This window comes from Mustela nivalis, assembly GCF_964662115.1.
Source record: "Mustela nivalis genome assembly, chromosome: 4".
Classification (NCBI taxonomy): Eukaryota; Metazoa; Chordata; class Mammalia; order Carnivora; family Mustelidae; genus Mustela; species Mustela nivalis.
The window spans coordinates 62,567,411-62,593,741 of record NC_139023.1 but is presented as its reverse complement, the minus strand read 5'-3'; the positions used below and the strand labels follow the sequence as shown (position 1 = coordinate 62,593,741).

At 40.5% G+C, this 26,331-nt stretch overlaps 1 protein-coding gene across 5 annotated transcripts in view; it reads right to left on the bottom strand.

Moving 5' to 3' along the window:
• STK32B (serine/threonine kinase 32B) overlaps window positions 1-26,331 on the bottom strand; it is a 416,842-nt gene that overhangs the window by 42,959 nt on the left and 347,552 nt on the right. For 3 of the 5 annotated variants that reach the window (XM_082727485.1, XM_082727482.1, XM_082727484.1), the window contains one exon: window positions 20,168-20,257. The exons of 1 other annotated variant lie outside the window; for it this stretch is intronic. In XM_082727485.1, coding sequence (XP_082583611.1) covers window positions 20,168-20,257 — 90 coding nt within the window. Of the gene's footprint in view, window positions 1-12,449; window positions 12,753-20,167; window positions 20,258-26,331 lie in introns of those variants that run through there. One more of the 5 variants, XM_082727486.1, reaches the window with a different exon arrangement.

The window sequence follows — 26,331 nt, the reverse complement described above, 5'->3', positions numbered from 1 at the left end:
ATAAATATTGTGAAAATGTCTATGCTACTTAAAGCAATCTACACATTTAATGCAATTCCTATCAAAGTACCATCCACCTTTTTCAAAGAAATGGAACAAATAATGCTAAAATTTATATGGAACCAGAAAAGACCTCGAATAGCCAAAGGGATATTGAAAAAGAAAGCCAACGTTGGTGGCATCACAATTCCGGACTTCAAGCTCTATTACAAAGCTGTCATCATCAAGACAGCATGGTACTGGCACAAAAACAGACCCATAGATCAATGGAACAGAATAGAGAGCCCAGAAATAGACCCTCAAATTTATGGTCAACTAATCTTCGACAAAGCAGGAAAGAATGTCCAATGGAAAAAAGACAGCCTCTTCAATAAATGGTGCTGGGAAAATTGGACAGCCACATGCAGAAAAATGAAATTGGACCATTTCCTTACACCACACACAAAAATAGACTCAAAATGGATGAAGGACCTCAATGTGCGAAAGGAATCCATCAAAATCCTTGAGGAGAACACGGGCAGCAACCTCTTCGACCTCTGCCGCAGCAACATCTTCCTAGGAACAACGCAAAAGGCAAGGGAAGCAAGGGAAAAAATGAACTATTGGGATTTCATCAAGATCAAAAGCTTTTGCACAGCAAAGGAAACAGTTAACAAAATCAAAAGACAACTGACAGAATGGGAGAAGATATTTGCAAACGACATATCAGATAAAGGACTAGTGTCCAGAATCTATAAAGAACTTAGCAAACTCAACACCCAAAGAACAAATAATCCAAATCAAGAAATGGGCAGAGGACATGCCCCAAGTCCTTCTTGATTAAAACTTCTTGGCAATGGCCTGGTGGGGGAACATTCAATCCTGAATCTTCTATCTTCAGCCACTGGAAATGCCACCTCTCACTACAATCATCATACACAAAACAGTCATAAAGAACTTTCTAGGGCACAAAGTTCCTTCATATATTACCCCTATTCAGCCCCAAAGCACCCAAATCACAGATGGAGAAACTGAGGAGGTAAAGGGGTAATTTCAGGGACATGGAAACTGTGAGTGGAAAAACCTGGACCTGACCACCATTCTTACAACTTTCAGCCTAGTGCCCCAAACACCTGTTCCTTTATTACCAAGAGCCATGATTTTGGTGACAACACCAAGAGTTGCAATACTCATGTGGTCACTTATGGAGTGTCCACCATGTGCCAGAAGTCATGGTTTTTTATGTATATTATTTACTTCTTGGCAAAGCTAATATTTAAAGAGCATGTCCTACAGTGTGTGTGTGTGTGTGTGTGTGTGTGTGTGTGTGTGTGTGTGTGTATATATAATTTTATTTTATTTTAATTTCTTTTCAGTGTAACAGATATCATTGTTTATGCACCACACCCAGTGCTCCCTGCAATGCGTGCCCTCCACACTACCCACAACCTGGCTCCCCCACCCTTTCACTCCCCGCCCCTTCAAAACCCTCAGCTTGTTTTTCAGAGTCTATAGTCTCTCATGGTTCATCTCTCCCTCCAATTTCCCTCAACTCCCTTCTTCTCTCCATCTTCCCATGTCCTCTGTGTTATTTCTTATGTTCCACAAGTTTTGCATATGTTAACTCATTTTACCCTCAGAAGGACCTTGGAGGCAGTGCTATTATTATCTCTAAGCTTGGAAGCTGAGGCTTGGAGTAGTCAAGTTACATGCCTGGGTGATGCAGTGGGGGAGACTCAGAGCCTTATTGAGCCTGTTTCCCTGCCCCCTTCTCGGGGTTCGTTCAGAAGGATGATAAAAATCCTACCATGTCTCCTTCAAAATCCAGACATTTTCCACCAAATTACACCATGCTTATGCTGAAATATGCTGAAATAAAAATAATTCTTTATATATAAAAATATATAATATAAATATATATAATATTATATATATAAGGAATTATTTTTATTTCCACACACACACAATATATAATATATGTTTTACATCCCCAAATCTCTACAAGGTCATTGTGTTAAATCTGCTAATTCAACTGGAGCTGAAGCCAAGAGCATGGATGAAGATCCAGGAATTCTACATTGGAGGAAATTAGGGTTTCAACATAACCCAAAAGAAAAATAACTAAGTGGCTCACCATGAACATGCACACTGATAAAATCTTATGGAAATCAGCTCTTGAATCACATTCCTTGACAGTGCCCGTGTCCTTCCCTGCTGCATCCCCAGGATCTTTCATGGAACCTGGTGTGTGTTGCACACAAAGCCCATTTGTGAGCTTGCTGGGCTAACAAACTGGGCTGCCTTCCAGAGCCATGGTTCGAACCTATGGCTCCTTCTCTAGCCCAGCCCAGTGGCTTGGGAGGACCAGCCTTTCCTCCCACTAACATCTCCCCACTTCCATAGAAATGTAAATACCCATGTGGTGGGATCAGCCATCCTATGTTAACCACGCAAGACTAAAAATATGAGAATAACACAATAGCCTCTTAAGTTATAATTATGATCCTGATAGTTTAGCTCTATGTATATTGCTGAAGGCTTTGAATGCCGCAGCAGAGTGTGGCATGCTAGCCAATGTCTAGCCTACAAGCTCAGAGGCTTCCAGGATCTATTTCTATATGTAATTGCCTCCTTGACTGGGAACACAGAATTAACATGTTTCAGTCTAGAGGGGACCTTTATGGTAATTTCCTACCTCCCCAACAGTTTCTAGGTGAAGGAAGTGAAGCCAGTTGGAGGTGTTTGGTGATTTCTGGCCCAGCTGGGACCAGAACCCAGGTGTTCTACCTGTTGGGTCTTTATTAATGGCAAGACCCTCTCTCCAGCTTGTACATCCTGGCCAGCAGGATGGCCATATCTGTGCATCCAGCTGCCTCATGGACACCTGTACCTGGCAGTCCTGTGGGCACTGCACACTCAGCCTGCTCAAGCAAACTCATCCCTCTCCAACTGTCTTCCTCCTGGGGTCTTGGTCTCAGCCCATGGTCAGCTCAGTTGCATGAGTCAGAATGGGGGAGTCTCCTGGTTTCTACCCCTCCTTCAGGCTCTGCTTTTGATAATTTGATTGGCCCCAAGACTTTCATTTTCCTCTTCCAGAAACTTCCTCTCTACTCTGTTTCATCTCTGCCTGAACACACCATGGCCTCTCACCTACTCCAGTCTAGCATTCTTTCTTTTCTTCTTTTTTTAAATTATGTTATGTTAGTCACTGTACAGTACATTATTAGGTTTTGATGTTGTGTTCAATGATTCATTATTTGCACTTAACACCCAGTGCTCATTACAACATGTGCCCTCCTTAATACCCATCATTAGGCGAGCCCACCCCCAAACCCCCCCCCCCTTCTAAAACCTTCAGTTTGTTTCTCAGAGTCCACAGTCTCTTATGGTTCATCTCCCTCTCTGATTTCCCCCCTTCATTTTTCCCTTTTTTCTCTTAATATCCTCTGTGCTATTCCTTATGTTCCAAATATGAGTAAAACCATAAGATAATTGACTTTCTCTGCTTGACTTATTTCACTTAGCATAATCTTCTCCAGTTCCATCTGTGTTGATGCAAATGGTCAGTAGTCATCCTTTCTGATGGCTAAGTAATATTCCATTGCATATATGGACCACATCTTCTTTAACCATTCATCTGTTGAAGGGCATCTTGGCTCCTTCCACAATTTGGCTATTGTGGACATATTATGAACATTGGGGTGCATGTGGCCCTTCCTTTCACTACATCTGTATCTCTGTGGTAAATGCCCAGTAGTGCAATTGCTGGGTCATAGGGTAGCTATATTTTTAATTTTTTGAGGATCCTCCATACTGTTTTCCAAAGTGGCTGTATCAACTTGCATTCCCACCAACAGTGTAAGAGGGTTCCCCTTTCTCCACATCTTCTCTAACATTTGTTGTTTCTTGCCTTGTCAATACTCTAGAAACTACAGAACATTTATGAAAGAAATCAAAGAAGACACAAAAAGATGGAAAAACATTCCATGCTCATGGTACTGAAGAATAAACCTTGCTAAAATGTCTATGCTCTCTAGAGCAAATCTGTACTTGCATTGCCATCCTGATCAAAATACCAATAGAATTTTTCAGAGTGCTGGAACAAACAAAATTTGTATGGAACCAGAAAAGACACCAAATCACCAAGGAAATGTTGAAAAAGAAAAACAAAGCTGGCAGCATCTCATTGTTTAATTTCAAGCTATATTACAAAACCGTGATCACCAAGACAGCATGGTACTGACACAAAAACAGACACATAGGTCAATGGAACAGAATAGAGAGCCCAGATATGGACCCTCAACTCTATGTTTAACTAATCTTAGACAAAGTAGAAAAAAATACCCAATGGGAAAAAGACAGTCTCTTCAATAAATGGTGCTGGGAAACTTGGACAGCTATGTGTAGAAGAATGAAACTTGACCATTCTCTTTTATCATACACAAAGATAAACTCAAAATGGATGAATGACCTCAATGTGAGACAAGAATCCATCAAAATTAGAGGAGAGCATAGGCAGTAACCTCTTCGATATCAGCCACAGCAACTTCTTTCAAGATATGTCTCCAAAGGCAAAGGAAACAAAAGTAAAATGAACTTTTGGGACTTCATCAAGATAAAAAGCTCTTGCACAGCAAAGGAAACAGTCAACAAAACAAAGAGGCAACCCACAGAATGGGAGAAGATATTTGCAAACGACATTAGAGACAAAAGGCTTGTATCCAAGATCTGTAAAGAACTTCTCAAACCCAACACCCAAAAAACCAAATAATCAAGTCAAAAAATGGGCAGAAGACATGAATAGATCAAAGAATATAAATGAATGGCTAACAGACACATGAAAAAATGTTCAACATCATTAGCCATCAGGGAGATTCAAATCAAAACCACATTGAGATGCCACCTTAATCCAGCCTAGCATTCTAATCCCACCTCCATCTGAGTCAGCAGAATCAAGGAAACAGAGGGGTTAAAGATGTGAAAGTAGGAATTTTTTCAGGCCTGCAAATGAACCTCAGCTCCCCAGCTTATTGGTACAATGGCCTTGGGCAAGCTACTCCACCTCTTATTTCTACCTCAGCTTTTCTCATCTGAAAAAAGGAATAGCAATATTTGCTACATAATGTTGTGAAGAAAAATGAAATTGTGTATGTATTTATTGAGCCCATAGTAAGTGCCAGTAAATGCTATCTAATTTTGTTGTTGGTGTATTATTATTACTCATGTGTTCAAATCTTGTAATTTAAATTCATTCCAAGTTTTTCTATTTGCTATAGAATAAAGTTCATAGGCCCTAGCACAAGAATTCCTAAAGGCCAGCTCCAACCTCATACTTGGGTACTGCCTTTATTATATTGCTCATTATGCCAACTTCAAAAGTAGGATATTCTTTACTTTTAATTATCTGTAACTTGTCTGATAATCTGTACCCTATTTTTTATACTCATGAACTCCTACTCATACTTCAAGACCCAAACCAAATTCCATTCCCTCTGTGGAATGTTCATGGAATCTCATGCTATTCCTCTGTTCCCCCCTTTGCCCCCTCTCCTGGCCAAGTATATCAATCTATGTTCTGGATTCTCAGCAAACCCTGGTCTGTACCTACCTTGCAACACTGATCATGCTATAATTTAATTAATGGCATATATTTCCACCTTCCTCACTGGGCTGTGAACTCTTTGTGGGTAGGGATATGACTAAATCAGTCCCAGAGGCCCAGGGATTAGCATGAAGCTGATCTAGAAGTAGATGCTCAATCCATTATAGCAGCAAAGAAGTTGGTCACAGAGACCTAATTTCAAATCTCAGTGGCTACCATTGCTGGCTATTTGTCATTGGGCAAGCACTTAACCCCTGTACAAGTGTCAGATTCTGTGGAATAATAATGTTCCCTACTGCGTAGTGAGATAAAGTATGTGATGCATTGAGTACAGGGACAGACACATAGCAAGTTCTCAACAGATGTGAGCTAGTTACCATTATATCAACTCATTATTGCATGAGCAATGAAATGCACACACAAATGAGAGCCCAGCTCAAAGAGGTACATGTTGTACCTATTCCCCAAATGATTCAAGAGCTCCATCATAATTCTTTGCATTAAAGTATGCTGAAAAGCTGTGGAAAACAGAGATAAGCAGCATGCCTGGTTTTCTGTCTAGATCCCTTGGGAGTAATTTATATTTCTTTGGCTCTGTAGCTAGCCAGATGAACTCAGGTGTCACACGCTTACATATTACACTGAGACAAAATGAAACTCCTGTGTCAGTCTGATAACTTCTCCCTTTCTGGGACATTAGCAGCATTAATAGCAACTGAAAACTGGTTTCATTAAAGTATATGAGGTGTTGCTCAGGGGTTGACCATTAGACTTCACAAGTCTACATGAGAAGAGGAGAGAAGTGTCATTGGTCTAAAAGTAAAAACAGAAGCTCTGATGAGATGCAGAAATAAATGATGTGCCAGGACCAGAAAATGACTTCACATGAAACATGTCAGATTAAACTAGTAGATTTAGAAAAAAGAAAAAAAAAGTTTTTAGAAGTTTTCCTTTAGGATGATGTTCTAACTGGAAGCACAGGTTTAGACTCAGTGCATTTTACACTGTCAGTATGTGAAATTGGGGCTCTACTAGCATGTTATGCTGATAGAAGTGTTCATTTATATAGTGCCACTCTCTTAAAGTATTCCATATTCTCTGTTTATCCAAAAAATTAATGATTTTTGTTATTTATTTGAGAGAGGGAGAGAGAGAGAGAGAGTGGTGGGGAGGGGCAGAAGAAGAGGGAGAGAGAATCACAAGCAGGTTCCCCACTGAGCAGGGAGCCTGACTTTGGCCTCAATCTCTTAACACTGAGATCATGACCGAGACAAAGCCAAGAGTCAGATTCTTAACCCATTGAGTCAGCCAGGCACCCTGAAATTAATGCTCTTTAAAACTTCCCACTGAACTTGCTATACATGGAAACCAAAAGCTTGGACATGGCATTCAGGTAGTACATGATCTGGCCCCACACACCACTGCAGACTCATTCTCCTAGCCTGCTTTGCTTGTGCCACACTAGCTTTCTCTTAGTTCTTTCTATGTGACAAAGCTCCTTTTTTGCCTCAGGGCTTTGGCAAATGCAATTCTTTCTGCAAAACTTTTACATCCCTTTTTTTTTTTTAAAGATTTTATTTATTTATCAGAGAGAGAGAGAGATGGGGAGAGAGCAAGCACAGGCAGACAGAATGGCAGGCAGAGGCAGAGGGAGAAGCAGGCTCCCTGCTGAGCAAGGAGCCCGATGTGGGACTCGATCCCAGGACGCTGGGATCATGACCTGAGCCGAAGGCAGCTGCTTAACCAACTGAGCCACTCAGGCGTCCCTTTACATCCCTTTATACTGAACAACATCTGTCATTTTTTAGGAACTTATCTGAAAAGTTACTTCCTCAGCAAAATTACTTTTGACCCCTCCAATTTAATTCATCTCTCTTTTCCATCATATCAAAGACCTTGGACAGTTCTGCTTCTGTTCAAAATGTAGAAGTTGGAAAGAGTGTCTCTCCCAGCCTAACAATGAGAAAAATCTAGATCATCATTTTTTTAGATCATTAGAAAAACCATAATTTTTCTCAAACCTGATTAGTCAGAAGTCTAAGGAAAGACAGTTATTCTGAGAAGAGAGAGGGATGTGAGTACTGGCTTACCTTAGGAAGAGCATGGGAAAAAGACAGGGATGCCCCAGAAGAGGGTAAGAAACTTTGCTAAAATGCTTACTGAATTGCTGAATGTTGTGTGCTGGCTTAAGTGAGATAATAGAACTGCTGTTTTCCAGTTGCAAGGAGGATTCACCTCTCCTCACAGCTCTTCTCTGCTGACCTCACTGTGAATTCCTGAAAGGATTATAAGAAGGCAGGAGGCTGTAGAAAGCTTGTCTTGATGCAACTATTTGGGGAAGAGAGCAGTTACTGCTTCAAGAGGGCACAAAGTCCTACCTGGATCCACCTCTCCATAGCCCTATGGAAAAGGATCCTTGAGCTAAAAAAAGAAAGGGCAGACAGTTCTGTGACTACAAGGGCACAGGTGAATACTCACTGAGTATGAGGGGCAAGGGGAAAGGGACAAAAAAAAAAAATCATCCTGGGCTCAGACAATTCATGGTTTCCCATTGCTATGAGAGGCACATGGTCAGTGAGCAAGACCCACCCCCAAGACAAGATGATGGATTACACAGAGCCCGCATAAGACTGGTTGAGCCACCTCAACCAGAACAAGTATCAAGGAACAAGAAAGAGAAGTCTCCTGCCAAAGAACAGAAGGAACAGGAATGAGACCCTCTTTAAGGCACAGGCCCAGGAGGTAGAACAGGAACACTGAGGAAGCACTAATTTAAGAGGAAGTACATTGAGGATAATCTTATCAACCTAGACACAGCTCAGCTGCTGATTAGATTGGCTCAGTTCTTCTACACCCCTAAAGGTATAGTAGTGGGAGAGACACACAAATTTCCAGGCATAAACACTGTCCTACACATAATGTTTAGTTTTTAACCAGAAGTTATGAGACACATGACAAAAAGGGGTGGGGGGGAACAAGAACAAACAAATGGAATTCCCATGTGAAGAGACACAGCAATAAAAAAAAACCATATTTGAATATGAACCAGATGTTAGAACTAACAGACAAGGAATTTAAAACATTTTAAAGATTCTGGTGGAAAAAGTAGACAGTACACATTAAAAGATGGATATTTCAACCGAAAGATGGAATCTATAAAAGATTGGATGGAAATGTTAATAATAATAAAGCATGCCCCAACAGGCTCACCAACATAACTTAAAACTGCCAAGGAAAGAGGAAGTAAACTTGAAGATAGATCAAACAAAATTATTCAAAGTGAAACACTAAAAGAAAAAAGTAGAAAAAAATAAGAGCATCCAGTTGTTATGAGAAAACATGAAAGGTCTAACATATGTAACAGAAATTCAAGAACAGAAGAGAGAGAGAGAGAGAGAGAGAGAGAGAGAAAGAAATATGAAATACTTGCAGATGATGACCAGGAATTTTCAAAAAAAGTTGTGTGTCATCAAACCACACATATCCAAGAAGCTCAGAGAACACCAACCAGGTAAAACACGAAAGGGTTAAAAAAAAACACACGTAGGCACATCACATTTAAAACCAAAAAATTATAGCAAATTTGTTGTTAGAAATATTGCCATAAGCAATAGAGTGACAAACTTGAGCGCTGAGAGAGAGAGAGAGAGAGAGAGAAACAAAACACAAAACAAAACAAAACAAAACAAAACAAAAAACCCCAAAACACTTGTGGATCCAGAATTCTGTTAACATCTCTTTTTAAAATGCACACAAATGAAGACTTTTTCCAACAAACAAAAGAATGAAGGAGTTCACTACCACTAGGCTTTCACTACAAGGATTTTTAAAGGAAGCCCTCCAGGTAGAATGAATATGATACACTACAGAAACTGAAGCTGCACAAAAAAACAAAAGATGGGTGGGAGGCACAGGGAGTTTATTATTCTAAGATTCTTACATTATACATGAAGTGGTATGATTTCAAGGTAGATTCTGATTGATGATGTATATTATTTATATAGGGCAACCTCTAAACTATATATTTTTTTAAATAGAGGTATAGATACTAACCTAGTAGGGAAATTAAAGTGGAATCATTCCTAATGATCAAGTAATCCAAAATAAAGTAGAAGAGCAGCAAACGAACAAAGAACAAATGGACCAAAGAGAAGAAAAAGCGAGGTGACAAGCTGCAATCCAACTATATCAATAATTATATTAAATATAAATGGTCTAAATATCAATGGGAAGGCAGAGATTATTAGATGATAAAAAGACTGCCTACATGACATGTACTTAAAATTTAAATATATAGGTTAAAAATGAATGGATGGAAAAAGACATCATCAGGGTGTGCTGGAAAAGACTATTAGCTCATCTCTCCCCTCCTTTGTGTTTGTTGATGTCACACTGATTACTTGAAGTCAGTCATGGTAGGAGGACTTACATCACAAAAATCAGCAAAATCTACAAATCTGTCCCCTTCTTCTCCTCTTCCTCCTTCTTTTCTTCTTCTTCTCCTTCTTCTTCTTACCACCAGAGAGATAGTTGTTAAACATTTACCAGCACACCACTGGAAATACCATGCAAACATTAACAAAAGAAAGCTGGAGTGGCTATATTAATATCACACAGAGTAGATTTCACATTTCTTGTTTCTTAAGGTGGAAATACAAATTATTGATTTGAGTCTTGTCTTTCTCCAATATAAACATTTAATGCTCTGTCAATTCTGTCCTAAGTCCAGCCTTAGCTATATTCCACAAACGCTGATATACTATGTTCTTCATTCTCATTCAGTTACAAACACCTTCCAACTTCCCTGTGACTCTGTCTTTCACCCATGGGTGATTTAGACGTTATATAATAATACATGCAGCAATTTACCAAGAAGATGTAATAATCCTAAAAATGTACACACCTTACAGCAGAACATCAAAATACATGAGACAGAACTGCAATGCAAAGAAAAATAGACTAATTCACAATTACAGTTGGGGATTTCAACACACTTCTCTTAGTAACTTATATAACAAGTAGACAGAAAACCAGTAAGAATATTTAAGGCCCAACTGATATTTATAGGAAACATGACTAATGAAGAACATACATATTCTCTGCACAAAAACATAGAGTGTTCACCAAGATAGATCATATCTAGACCACAAAACAAACTTGACCAATTAAAAAAAAATAGAAAAGGAATCATATAAGGGATTTCTCTGACCATCACAGAATTAAACAACATCAACAACAGAAAGATGGATAGCAAATTCCCAAATATTGTTGAAAATTATGAAGTAGACATCTAAATCACCAAAAAAGAATCCAGAAATAGACTCACACATTTACAGTCAATTGAGTTTTGACAAGGTTGCAAAGGCAATGCAGTAGGGAAAGAACAGTGTTTTCAACAAAGGTTTCTGGAACAATTGGATAGCTGTATGCAAATAAATAAAGCTCCATCTTCACCTCACACCATACTAAAAACTAAATTAAAAATGCATGCAGCTTTAAATGTGAAATACAAAAGTATAAAACTTTTACAAGAAAACAAAGAAAAAAATTCTTTGTAAACTCATGTGAGGAAAAGATGTTTAGATACGAAACCAAATACATGATCAAGAAATAAAATCTCCTGGTGGTGGGTACTAAGGAGGGCACGTATTGCCTGGAGCACTGGGTGTGGTGCATAAACAATGAATCTTGGAACAATGAAAAAATAAAATTAAAATAATAAAAAATAAATAAAATCTCTTAAAAAACCGGACTTCATCCAAATTTAAAACTTCTTTTTCTAAAAAGATTCTATTATAGCAAAAGAAAAACAAGCTACTGATGGGCCAAAATTTTTTGCAAAACATCTATCAGATGAAGGACTTATATCCAGGATATATAAAGAATTCCCAAGGATGAATTAATAAAAATCATTAATGGGAACGATTTGGATAGATACTTCATAAAGAAGATAAATGGATGGCAAATAAGCAAATGAAAATATGTAGCACACCTTTAGTCATTAGGGACTTGTGAAATAAAACTACTCCTTGCATATTAGAAGGGCTGATAAGAAAAGCAATGACCGCGGGGCAATATCTCCTGTGCTGACGAGGGTGTAGAGAAGCCAGAGCCTTCATACATTGCTTGTGGGAATATAAAATGGTCCAGCCATCCTGGGTAACAGTTTCTCCATTTCTCAGGAAGTTCAACATACGCTTACCATATGACCCGGCAATCCCACTTCTAGGTAATTATTCTAGAGAATTGGAAACTTAAGTTCACATAAAAACCTGAAAGCAAATGCTTATAGCAGTCTCATTCATAATTACGTACAACTGGAAATAAGTGTCCCTCAACTGGTGAATGGATAAACTCATTGTGTTTATTCATCCAATAGAGTTCTACTTGCCAATCCATCAAAAGGGAAAGCTACTGCTAGCCAGCTGTGGAAAGAGCTGAGATACCCTTCAACAGACAAACGGATAAAGAAGATATGGTCCATATATACAAGGGAATATTACATCTCCAACAGAAAGGATGAACACCCAACTTTTGTATCAACATGGATGAGACTGGAGGAGATTTATGCTGAGTGAAATTAGTCAAGAAGAGAGTCAATTATCATATGGTCTTACTTGTGGAGCATATGCAATACCATGGAGGACATTAGGAGAAGGAAAGGAAAAGTGAATTGGGGGAAATTGAAGGGGGAGATGAATCATGAGAGACTGTGGACTCCGAGAAACAAACTGAGGGTTTTGGAGGGGAGGGGGTGGGGGGGAATGCATGAGCCTGGTGGTGGGTATTAAGGAGGGTATGTATTGCATGGAGCACTGGGTGTGGTGCATAAACAATGAATCTTGAAACACTGCATCAAAAATTAATGATGTATTTTATGGTCACTAATATAACACAATTTTAAAAAGAGGGAAAGCTACTGAACCACACAAAATGAATAAATCTCAAATGCATCATTCAAAGTGAAAAAACTCAGATTCGCTAGGGTGCCTGGGTGGCTCAGTCACTAAGCGTCTGCCTTCAGCTCAGGTCATGATCCCAAGGTGCTAGGATTGAGCCCCACATTGGGCTCCCTGCTCAGTGAAGAGTCTTCTTCTCTTTCTCCCTCTTCTGCTCCCCTGCTTGTGTGCGGTCTCTTTTTCTCCTTTGCTGTCTCTAAAGAAATAAGTATCTTTAAGGAAAAAAAAAAAAAAAGAAGAAAATAAACTCCAGATTCAAAAGGCTGTAGACCATATGACTCCATTTCTATGACTCTCTGGAATGGTCTGAACTGATCACTGGCTGCCGGGGACTGGGGTGAGGAAACTTTGGGAGTGATGGAACTGTTCTGTACTTTCACTGTGGTGGTGCTTAAATGACCGTCTGTGTTTGTTCAAATTCATAGAACTGTGCCCCCAAAGAGTGCACTTTACTGCAGCTAAATTGTCACTCAAAAATAAACATCTCCAAATATATATTTATCAGTTTTGTGATTTTTAAGGTGATTATCTACCTTATACATAGCCAACCTAATGAGTGCAGGAGAACTGTTTGCTCACAGATGTATTTGGGGGCCACAGAACACTGCCTGGAATGTAGGAGGTACTCAATAGATTTGTGAAGATGGAAGGATGGACGGATGGACAGGTGGACGGGTGGATGGATGGGTGAATGAATGAATGGACAGGTTCTCAGGAAAGATACTGGGCACTGCAGCCTTACTGGCCTGGGTCTGAACACTGGCTCTCTTACTTTCTCTGGCACAGGCGGCAGCAAATGTCACTAACCTTGATCATTTCAACAAGGACCATACTAGCAACATTATGTACTTGATCTTAGCCAAAAGGCCGAGAAGCAATATACTAGCATCATTATCATGGCTCAGCAACCATTCGTCTGCTCACTACAGCAACCTGGGGGAGGGAACTAATGTTCAGTGAATGCAGGCAAGGCACCAGCTCTGTGATCCTCTAGTGCACCCAGCATCCTCCAGCCAACCCAGCTCCTATAATGAACCAGCTGTTTAGGGTCTGTTTTCCCTGCTGGACTGTGAGCACCGTAAGGCAAGGGCATTCCCAATCCAGGCCCTGGATTCCCAGTGCTAAGCAAATACCAAATAATCAACCATCTAAATCACAACTGTGGCAACAATAACAACACTATCGACTCCCAGACCAATGCATTCACCATTTGACAGACATTATGTTATATTTATATATTATATATATATATAAAATATATATATAATATATATTATACATATGTATAATATACATATATATATATGTATAATATATATGGCTATATATATAGCCAGACAAGATATATTATATTATATTATGTAATAGCCACACCATGAAATCCTCACAGACAACTGACTAAGGCAGATTACATCATCATTAATCCCATTACTCAGATGAGAAAACTGTCGGGGCACATGGTTTGGCAGCCAACACTTCTGAGTGTTCATCTTGTTGAGATGGGCCCAAGTCCAGGCAGCCACTAAGCAAAAGACACCCAAACTGCCCCACGCTGGACCCCCTCCTGGCTTTTGGCTGGCTCCTCAGGCTATTATCATGGATTCAAGACCCCCATACTTTGGTCTGTCTCTTTGCTCCCTCCCCATGCCATCTTGGTCTATAAGCCATACAAGAAGTGGAGCTGCAGCTGTCCTCCAACACACCGTGCTGTTGCCCCCTCTTGTACCTCCACCCGGGCTGATGCCTCTGACCGAAATGGTGTCTCTTCATCCTTACCCAGCAGGCAAACTCTGAGCATGCCCTCAGAGTCTAACTCAGATGGCTACCTTCTCCAGGAATCTGTCTTGATAGTGTCCTGTTTACACCTGTGCCTATGCATCTGTCTGCCCCACTAGATGGTGAGCCCCCAGGCCCCAGAGAGCATCAGTCTCCTCTGAGCCCCCCAGCCCTCACTCCGTTTATCTCCTAAACATTCCATAAATATTTGCTGAGTGATTGCTCAGCTCTTTATTCCACTGCCGATGCATAAACTCTGAAGCCCCGGTGGCTGCTGGTACATTTCTGACTTCTAATCTGGCACATTGCAGAGAGATTTCTTTTTTCTCTGACTGTGAATTCCATCTGCTCTTTTAATTAATGAAAATTCAGTTTTATGCAAATGTTTCTTCCAAGATCATCCTTCATGAGCAACCTCTGGGAGCTTACTCATCAGCCTGTTCTCTGAATCTGTGTTTGGAACACTCTGGGAGCTTGTAATTGGGCCTTTGAACTGAACCGTACAAGTGGAAAAAATCGACAAACCTGCCACTTGTCCTCAGGAGTTTATAGCCCTGGGAGCTGTAGGACTTGAATTTACTAAAAGAGCCTTACTTCATCCTGTCTTCCCCAACAAACTCCCACCGCCTGGTCCTGTCAACCCCTATGGTGTCTGAAAAAAATATTTGGTGCCCGCTAAATCCCAGAAATATCTATCCTGTGCACCTGTTTATTAATTCAGGACTAAGGCTCCTCTAAACAGAAGGATACCAGGAGCCCCAAATCCTACACACACTTGGGACAACAAACTTTTTTCTTGTCAGAGAAATATGGCTTTCTGGCACAGGAACTCAGTGTCAAGAGGCAGCTTGGTATAGTGGCAAAAGCATGGGCTTTGGACCCATGTAGACATGGCTTCAGATTCTGGCTCTCTCACTTGCCTACTGCATAACTCTGGGCAGGTAATGAACCTCCCCAGGCCTCAGCTTCCTCATCGATAAACTGGAGAGAAGGGGAAGCTGCCTATGGGTCTTCCGAGGATTACAGGCAATGACAGACACACAGCAGAGTCACAGTATATGTTGGTTTTCTTCTCTCTCTTGGTGGTGGGGCCACTATGGAGACAGAGTGGTCAGCTGTTGTCACCACTGGTCTTCTTTTCCAGAGGCTGAGAGCCAGGACAGCAGTGGGAAGTCAGGGAATGAGAATGGGGAAGGGCCAGGGAGAGTCTCAGAGGAGGTGCTGGGAGAGTGTGCTATGCCTGGTGGTGGAGCAGGGGCAGAAAAGAAAGGATTGGTACAATACTACTCCAGTGGTCTGGGCTCACTTCTCCAGTGGTCTGGGCTCTGTATTCCCAGAGATGGATTGAACAGCTTTAGGCTGTTCCTAAAGGATGTCAGAACTATCTTTATAGGGTTATGGAGGTGGCTCCAAAGGGGAGCTTCTTCTCTCCATGCCATTCTCCTCTCCTCACTGCCCCTTCTGGAAAAGATGGCTCCTTCCATTCTGTCTGCTTCTCTGGGACAGTGTCCCCTGGGCCGCCAGGTGCTTGGTGCTCTTCTCTCCTGCATCCTCCCTGGGGGATCCTGCCCATGTTGGCTTTGCTGCATATCAGTGCTGGTAACTCCCCAGTCCACAGATGCTGTCCACATCATTCCAGAAGCCTGGACAGCACCTCCCAGGGATGCCTCAGATTCAAACCCCAAAATGTAAGTGGATGGGCACAAACTGGCAACAGTGACAAGACTGCCATGGGAGTGACTTCTGCAGAGAAGGGAACACAGGGAAGAAACAAGGCAACATATGATGGACCAGAGAACAGAGAGCTGCAAGACAGCCAGTAGGCATTTACGGGGGGATCCAGATGGCCAGTTGGGGAACAGCAGCTAAAGCCTGGAGCAGCTTGCCCAGTCCAGTGGCAGGTGAGGCAAAGGGGCCCTTGGTAAGTTCTGCAGGAGGTCAGTCTGGAACCCCAAATCTCTGTCATCCTCCAGCCGGAGCTCCCTTCTAGAAGGAGCCCAAGGAGAAACTATTGGAAGTAGAACCAAAACCGAGTGGGATGAGGACCCTATGGACAAAAGAAAAAGAAGCTCCAGCTAAAAGTAAGCAAGTAGAATGAACCAGGAATTCCCATGTAACAAGCGGCCTTGAATTTTGATGCTTCATGAAACCAACAGAAGATGTTCAGTTAGAAAAACTACCCTGAGCAATATCACCTTCCAAAAGTTCAGGAAAACTAATTTCCCATTAAAAAAAAAAAGGAACATTAGATTATCAAAGCCAAATTCCATGCAAAGTTATCATAAGAGGAAGGAAAATAACACACTTTACAATGATGATTAATCAGAAAGATGTGCCCCCATCCACCAAAAAAAATTTTTTTTCAGGGAAAAATTGTAACCTACAATTTCAAAAGTTTGAAAGACAGTGTGGTGACTTGTTTCATGAATGGTTTCTGGATGAATGGGGCCTTCTGGTATCCATTTTCCTCCCACAGTCCCCACAGTCCTCTCCCACATGGTCTCTGGTCTTGGTCATGTGACTTGCTTTGGCCAACTGGACATCAGGAAATGTGAAGCAAGCAGAAGCCTGATAAGCATGTGGGAATGGGCCTCTCCTTCTTTAACCCAATTGGCTTCTCCTTCCATGCAAGCTCACTGCAGTCCATTTGATGATGAAAGACCATGTAGAGAAAGACTCAGCTGTCCTCGCTGAGCCCTGCCCCCAGCAGACCCACCAGGGCTATGAATGAGCCCAGTCTAAACCAGCAGGGGAACCACTCAGTCAAATGGTAGATTGTGAGAAATAGCACATTATTGCTGTTCTAAGCTACTAAGTGTTTTTTTAAACAGTGTTCATTTACACAACAAATGAATCATTGAACACTACATCAAAAATGAATGATGTACTATATGTTGGCTAATTATATTTAAAATTAAAAAAGTGTTCATTTACTTTCCCCAAACTTATTTTTTAACTTCCTTTTTTTATTTTTTATTGACAGATAGTTGACATACAATGTTACATTAGTTTCAAATGTGCAAAACAGTGATTCTACAACACTGTATTTTATGCTTTGCTCACAACTGTAGCTGCTTTCTGTCCACACACTATTACAATACCACTGACTATGCCAGTGCCTTTCATCCTGTGATTCACTTACTCCCTAACTGGAAGTGTGTACCTCCCACTCCCCTCCCCTATCTTTCCCATCCCCCTGCCTCCCTCCTCTGGTAACCATTGGTTTGTTCTCTGTATTATGGATCGGTTTCTGCCTCATGTTTTTTGTTTTTTTTTTGTTTGTTTGTTTGTTGTTTTTTTTTTTTTTTTTTAGAATCCACATATGAGTGAAATCATATGGTATTTGTCTTTTTCTGGATGACTTATTTCCCTTGAAAGAATATCCTCTAGGTTCATCCATGTTGTTGCAAATGTCAAGATCTCATTCTTTTTTATGACTGATACTCCACTGTATATATGTACACCACATCCTCTTTATCCATTCCTCTATCGATGGACACTTAGGTTGCTTCTGTATCTTGGCTATTGTAAATAATGTTGCAATACATGTAGGGATGCATACATAATGCATTTCACATAACTGTTTTCATTTTCTTTGAGTAAATACCCAGTATTGGAGTTACTAGGTCATAGGGGATTTCTATTTTCAATTTTTTGAGGAATCTCCATACTGTTTTCCACAGTGGCCGCACCAGGGTGCATTCCCACCAACAGTGCATGAGAGCTCCTTTTTTTCTGGATCCTCACCAACACCTATTGTTTCTTGTCTTTTTGATACTGCCCATTCTCAGGTATAAGGTAATATCTCACTGCGGTTTTGATTTGCATTTCCCTGATGATGAGTGATGTTGAGAGTCTTTTCATGTACCTGTTGGCCATCTGTATGTCTTCTTTGGAGAAACATCTATTTAGATCCTCTGCCCATTTTTAAATTGTATTATTATTATTATTGGTGTTGGTATTTTGGTGTTGAGTTATATAAGTTCTTTAATATTTTGGATATTAGTGCTTTTTTTTTTAAAAGAATTTAATATACTTAAAAGAGAGAGAAAGCATGAGAAGGGGCAGGGTAAGAGGGAGAAGCAGATTCTTTGCAGAGCAGGGAGTCCAATGTGGGACTCAATCCCAGGACTCCAGGATTATGACCTGAGCCTAAGGCAGTTACTGAACTAACTAAGCCACCCAGGTGCCCCCGATACTAAAATGCTTTATTGGATATGTCACTTGCAAATGTCTTCCATTCAGTAGATTGTCCTTTTGTTTTGTTCATTGTTTTCTTCACTGTGCAGCAGCTTTTTATTTTGATGTATTTCCGGTAGTTTAATTTAGCTTTTGTTTCCCTTGCCAGAGGAGACAGATCTAGAAAAAATGTTGCTACAGCCGATATCTCTCTGCCTGTGCTCTCTTTCAGGGTTTCTGTGGTTTTTAGGTCGCACATTTAGGGTCTTAATACGTTTTGAGTTTATTTTTGTGTATGCTGTAAGAAAGTGGTGCCTTTTCATTCTTTTGCTATATGTGGCTATACAGATTTCCCAGCACCATTTGTTAAAGAGACTAACATTTTCCCATTACATATTCTTGCCTCCTTTGTCATAGATGAATTGACCATATATGCATGGGTTTATTTTCAGGTTCTCTATTCTTTCCCACTGATCTATGTGTCTGTTTTTGTGCCATCCCATATGCTTTTGATCACTACAGCTTTGAATTAAATCTTGAAATCTGGAAATGTGGTATCTCCAGTTTTCTTCTTCTTTTCCAAGATTGCTTTGGTTATTCAGGAGTCTTTTGTGATTCTATGCAAACTTTAGAATTATTTCTTTTGCTGTGAAAAATGTTACTGGTATTTTGATAGGGATTGCACTGAATCTGTGGATTGTTTTGGGTAGTACAGACATTTGAACAATGTCAATTCTCCCCATCTGTGAACATGGCATAAGCCAATAGGTTTTGACTTGCCTTTTTATACAGTAATCAATAATTAATATAGACATTAAGAAAACTATATAAGACATGAAAGAACAGCACAAAGTAGAATTGAGAAACTAAAAAATCAGGCAAGAAAACTCAGGGAAAAAATTAGAGGGGAAATTATTTTAGTAATAAATATTTCACTAGAAAGCATACAAAGCAAATAAACAAAACAGGTAATCTTTAAAAGAAGGAAGAGAAAAATGGGAAATATTTTAAAAAGATAAAGGAAGAGATGCAAAAGATTTGAAAATAACAAATACTGAAAATTTGTAAAGACTCCACATTCAGATAATAGTTGTCCTTAGAGAAAACCAAAGTACAGGAATGGAATGCTTCTAAAAATGATACTTCCCATATTGCATGGAGCACTGGGTGTGGTGCATAAACAATGAATCTTGAAACACTGAAAAAGTAAAATTCAATTAGAATAAATAAATACTAAAAAAATAAAGATTTTTCGAAAAGAAAAAAAAGAAAGTAGGAAAAAAATGATATTTCCATCAAAGGTTCTAAAGAAAATCCAACTTGAAAATACACATTAGAAAGGCACTGTGTTCCTAGGAATATAGACCCCAAATGGCCAGTAACAAAGTTATATTCTGGCTGCACTACTGGACATTATTAAAAAAGAAAATATAGTTTTTTTGTCTGTTTTTGTGTGTTTTCCCCCAAGCCTGAAGCTAGGACTTCTGGCTGTGTAGGAGTTCTCTGGAAATCATGGGAGGAGAAGGTCTTTCTGGCAGACAGGACAACAAGGATAAAGTGTGAGAGAGCCCAGCACATACTAGGGACAGCCAGGTACTGGTGTGGGGAAGGACTGGAATGCTGAAGTCAGGCACTGGGTCTCTGACTCCTCAAAGGGGCCTGGAACACTCACCCATGTAGGGCTTGGTCCCGGCCATGGAGGAAGCCTTTTCTGCTCCTTTCACGATCGTCGCTATGTTGAAGTCTGTGATGTGAACATGTCCTAGAGATAGAGAAACAGAAATCCCAGTTAGCAAGAGCTGCAGGCAGCTGGGCTAGCTCCTTTGTTGATTTAAAGCTGTGGGCTCTATGGTAGGTACAAGAAGAACATTGGAGAACCTCTACTTATAAGAGTATTTTATCTAATACTTTGAAAATGTCTAGTTTGGGCAGCATCATTCATAGTAGCCAAACTTAGGACAAACCTAGGACAACATAAGTGTCCATCAGTAGATGAATGAATAAAGAAGGTGTGGTCTGTATATACAATGGAATTTTATTCAGCCACGAGAGAGAAGGACCTCCTGCCACCTTTTGACAACATGGATGGACCTTGAGAATATCATGCTAAGTGAAATAAGCCAGATGGAGAAATGTAGATACTGCATGTATCACTTATATATGGAATCTTAAAAAAAAAAAAAAACTTCATAAAAGCAGAGATTAGGAAAGTGCTAGCCACAGGCTGAGGGGTGGGAGGAACAAGGAGAGTTTGGTCAAGGGTATAAACTGAATAAGGTTTGAGAATTTAACATGGAGACACAGTTGACAGCATTATATTGGATAACTGAAATTTGCAGAGAGTAGAACTTGAATATATATACACAAACACACCTACACTAAAAAAGTCTACGTTATGTGCAAGTTTTTATAAAGTGAATTTTCTGATGGCACATGCATATTACTTATAAGTGGACAAAAATACTGAGGGCATGGTAAAAAATTTTATGGATTAAATTTTGGAGGTAGTGGCTCAGAGAGTAAAAGCTCATGGTAGAGAGATGAGAGGGGTGAGTCCATACTCCCTTGCTGAGGAAGCTGAATGGCTACGGTTGGAGGAAGAAGAATGGAGAGGAAATTTTCATGGCCAGAGGACACTCTTGTTCCACTGTTTTCCTGCTATAGTTAGTGGGGGGGGGGGTCTTAGTTCTGTACATCCTGGGAGCAGGGGACTGGGGATTGAGACCACCTTCCATTCAGCTTAAAGTAATGGCAACAGATGGGACATGGATAGCCTAGGTGCCCCTGCACATAAGTGTTCAAGAAACCTGAGAAGGAAGTAAGAGGGACAGAGAAGGAAGGAGACAAGAGATAAAGAGAAGCAGGGAAAGAAGATGGGTGGAAGGGAGGGAGGAAGGAACATCCTGACAGTTGGTACTAGCCTTCTGGGGAACTTGGTACTTAAAAGAAGCCAACCCTGAGACCCTTAAAAACTAGTTATAAATACAATCACTTTCCCTCTTTGTCCTCACATCATGGGGAAATGGTTGGATTTTCACATCTGAAAGCTGTGTTTGAGAGGTTGGGACTTAAATACACAGATGGGTTGCATACCCAAAACTGACATTGGGAGGGCCTGGAGGGCACCTCCATGAGATGGACAGACACCTGCTAGAGCAGGTACAGTGAGGCCCACGGGAGAGGCACGCCTGATAGGACTAGCCACAGTGGACAGCAAAAGCACCAGCAGTTTCACATAAATCCAAATCTCAGGCTTGGCTGCCAGCATTGACATGTGGGCAAGCTTCTGGAGGCACTCTGTCCAGAGCCCCTGGGTGGGAGGCAGTAGTGAGGTACTCAGTTAGTGATGATCTGTGATCCCTTTAGGGTGCTTGTGGGTGAAGCCTAAGTCATCTAGCCAGACCCTTGCTGGAAAACTTTCTGGCTAGATGAAGAGTGTGCCCACCCAGGGAGCATCCCTAGAGCAGACACACCTACTGCAGCCTCCAGAGCCAGAACTAGCATCCATACATAGCCCTACCCCAAGAGGCTGTGTGGCATAGCAATTGGGGACAGAGACTCTGAGCCACACTGACGTGGTTTGGGTCTCAGCTTTGTTGGGATTAGCTGTCTGCTCTTGGGCAAATAACTTATTTTCTTCATCTGTAAAGTGGGGGTGAGGTTAACAAAGTACCGACCTGAGATAGCGTTTGGGAGGAACCAAGAATTTATATACATAAAATGGTTAGAGTGACTGGCATACAAGAAGTAGCTTCTTGTGAAGCTTCTTGTGAAGTGTTATCTAGTGTTCCTAAAGAACAGTTCCTAGCACTATTATCCTGCCAAGGTGTGGCCCAGATCCCATCGTCTCCAGCCAGCGCCAGTATGCCCCTGACACCCTCCCAGTCCCCACTTCTAATACTAACAAACAAATCCTCAGTCCTGCTGTTGACTACAAGGCAAGGGAGGGTCTCAGTCACCTCTACACCCACAGCTGTATGCTCCCACCATACTGAGAGGACCCTGAAACCCTCCAATATGGCTTTTATTCGGTTTTCCTTAATTTCTCCCTGTCTTTAAAAAAAATTAGTATTTGCATTATCAAAATAATGCCAGCTGATTATAATAAGTCGAAGACTACAAATGTGTATTTGGGTCACTCCTTTCAAACCTTGATGGTTCCCCCACCCCCATTCATAACATGACTAAGTAACTTGGATCTCTGTTGTTTTTCCCCTTACTTATGCCTACATGTGTTGGCATGCGGTTTGTCCTTCCAATAATGAGATCATCCTCTATGGGTCGTTCCAGAAGTTACTTTTGCATTTAGCCATGTATCATGACATCTTCCCACATCAGTATACATTGGTCTACCTATAGGAACCATAATCCTTTGTCCTCCATGCTAAAGAAATCCAATTATTTTGGTAATTTATTTGGTGATAAAACTTGACCTGTAACTTCTCTTTATTGGTCTATTTATTCCACTTAGGGGGAATATTCATGTTTTGATAGAAAAATATTAATATATTTGATTATAGGGTAGATCCCCTTGGTGATTCATTTAACCTCTATGGAGGCATTACATAATATATAATATATGTTGTTTTAAATATTATTATCTATTAGACATATTATTTTCATTTTACTAAGACATATATTATTTAATATAAGGGTGGGGGGGTAGGAGAGCCTGGGAGTGGGTATTAAGGAGGGCACATATTGCATGGAGCACTGGGTGTAGTACAAAAACAATGAATCTTGGAACACTGACAAAATAAAATTAAAAAAATGTTTTTAGGGGCACCTGGGTGGCTCAGTGGGTTAAAGCCTCTGCCTTCAGCTCAGGTCATGGTCCCAGGGTCCTGGGATTGAGCCCCGCATCGGGCTCTCTGCTCAGTGGGGAGCCTGCCTCCCCCTTTCTATCTGCCTGCCTCTCTGCCTACTTGTGATCTTTGTCTGCCAAATAAATAAATAAATAAAATCTTTAAAAAAATGTTTTTAAATCTAAGAAATTAGAGTTTCAAATAAGAAACTGTGGCTCCATAGCTACAAAGTATTCCATAGTATAGTTATATCACATTTTATTCAACAATGATCCTATTTGGCATTCGGGTTGTTTCCAGTTTTGTTTGCCTATGTGTTTGTCTTGTTATTGGATCAGTGATAGCATTCTTGAGCACATTGCTACATACTGGTACTTCCATTTTAACTGAATAAATCCCAGAAGTGGTATTGCAGAGTCAGAGGGTTTGCATACTATGTTCCAAAGAGTTATAATTTACAGTACTTTATTACTATTTTTTAATTTAAAAATTTTTATTTATTAGAGAGAGAGAGAGCAAGAGAGCGAGACAGCACAAGCAGGGGGAGTGGCAGGCAGAGGCAGAGCGATAAGCAGACACCCTGCTGAGCAGGGAGCCCCATGCAGAGCTTGATCCCAGGACCCTGGGATCATGACCTGAACCTAAGGCAGACACTTAACCAACTGAGCCATCCAGGTGCCCAATTTATGGTAAACAGGATATGAGAGCGGATATTTCTCCAAATTGTTACTAGCACTGTAATCAATGATTTCACTTGTTGCGAATTGCACAGTGAGGAATGATTATCTCACTGCAGATAAGGCTGCACATTTTCCACATAATGAGACCCAACTCTCCCAGGGAACTGTCTAGAATCTTGATCAATTTTCAATCAGAGCTTTGTCTATGAGATATATTTACACTTTGCTCTGTGTATTGCAAAGATCTCCTTCTAGCTTATTGTTTGTCTTTGGACTCTGTTCACAGTATCTCTTGTCATACAAAAATCTTAAGAACTTAAATGGTAATATTAATTTTATAATCTATTTTCCTCATAATTTTCCAGAACGCTATTCCACCGCCAAGATTTTATATATTCTTCTATATTTTCTTATAATACTTATTTATCTTTTATATTTAAATCTTTCATATAAAAATAGAATATATTTTTGTTATAATATAGCATTCTAATTTTATTTCTTCCAAATGGATAGCCAGCTATCTCAACAGTATTTAGTCTTTCCCAATAACTTGTCATGAGACCCCTGTTTGTCAAGATATTATAATATCTGATAAGTGTGGTTCACTTTCACTCTCAGACATTTATTCTTCTGAAAGGAGTTGTGTCCAGCTCTAGGAAATACCTCCATTAAGATTTTGGTGGGGATTATATTAATTTATGCATTGATTTGAGAAGCATGAACATGTAATTTTTCCTTCCAGTGTAATGCCTGACTTTTCATTTTCATTCATCTTACTTGATTCCTTCAAAATACATTTAGTGTTCCTTTCATTTAGGCCTTGTAAATTTGGGGGCACATTTACTCCTAGATATTACATAGTTTTGGTCACTCTTTCAAATGACAGTATTTTCCATTTTTTTTTCTACCTAGCTATTTTTAGTATAATAAAAAGCTACTGAGTTATGCTTATTTATCTCTTATTTGGCTACTCTATCAATCTTTCAGGGCAAAAGCTATTTATTATCTCTCAAAATCCCATTTCCCTTTCTCAGACAGCAATAGAATCTGGAGCTGGGTTCAGGGGTACCATGCTAAAGGGTCCACTTCCCTTCCTCCCCCGACTGCAGCCGGCTGTGGTCACATGACCAAGTCTGGCCAATGGGATGTGAGCAGGCTGATATTTGCACCGCCCAGGATATTTCCTTTAAAAGAATTCTCATTCCCTGCTTCCTTCCATTCTGTTGCCTCTCCTGTGGGTTTGGCAGAACACTTTCTGCCACACAGTTGAGGAATAAGATAGAAGGAGCCTGGACCCTTCTGAACATCCACGGAGAAGAGATTGGACTTTATTTTTATTTTTTAGTCTTTGAAGACCAGTTCGTCTTAATTATTATGTGTCTTAATTTGTACATTGATTTATATTTAATATAAATGTACAAAGACAATGTACATTGTCTTAATTTGTACAGCCCCTTATTAATTTTGTTAGCTTTTTTAGTGGATCCTTCTGGTGTTTCTAGGCATAGAAGCATGTTATTTGCACATTGATGGTTCTCTTTCCCTTGTTAGGGGGCTCAGAGCAGAGTGGTTAAGAACACAGATGAGGAGTTGTACTGCCCAAGAACAAATGGTGTGCTGCTTTGGTGGACATAAGCTGTTTGTGGTTACTCATATCTCCTGTCTTAGCAATTACTTGTCCCTGTACCGCTGGCTTTGAGAGTGGGGCATGTGGCTTCATCTGGAAACAGTCAAGCTAACCTTACCCCTCTGTTCTGGCATTTGACAAAACAGGGAGAAGAAACACAGCCCCCTGTCTAGTTTTGGCCACTGTTATGTATAGAACTGGTGCCAAATCTCATGTTAATCCTCGCAGTACTCTTATCAGAAGGGTCTCATGTAACAACCTGCATTGTTACCTGAGAGTAACTTCAAGTTGCAAAGACTAGGCTGCTGCTCATGGTCACACGGTGGATCTGTAGAGAAGCTGCATTGTGTCTTCAGCCTCATCCCAGTGTGAACGGTCCTCCCCCATCCCCGTGCTGTCCCCTGCAGAGCTGACTGGACAGCCCTGTCCTTGTCCTCAGGGAGGTGAGGGCTCTGATGGACTGCTCTGAAGCAGACCTGCTGGGGCTCCCCTAGGAATTCATACCCAGCAGGTGTGACAGACAGCAAGTTCCACTTCTAGTTTCTGTGAACTGTGCTAATTGATGAGCTGTAACCTCCCAGTGAGCTTCCTTTAACAATTGAGTGAAGATGTGGGAGCATGAAAATTAGTGCCATACAAAGCTTCCTACGGGTTCCTTCTCAGGAGAATGGAAATTTACTACAAAATTTGCAAATATGAACTGAGTTTTAGGCTATTTGCTTTC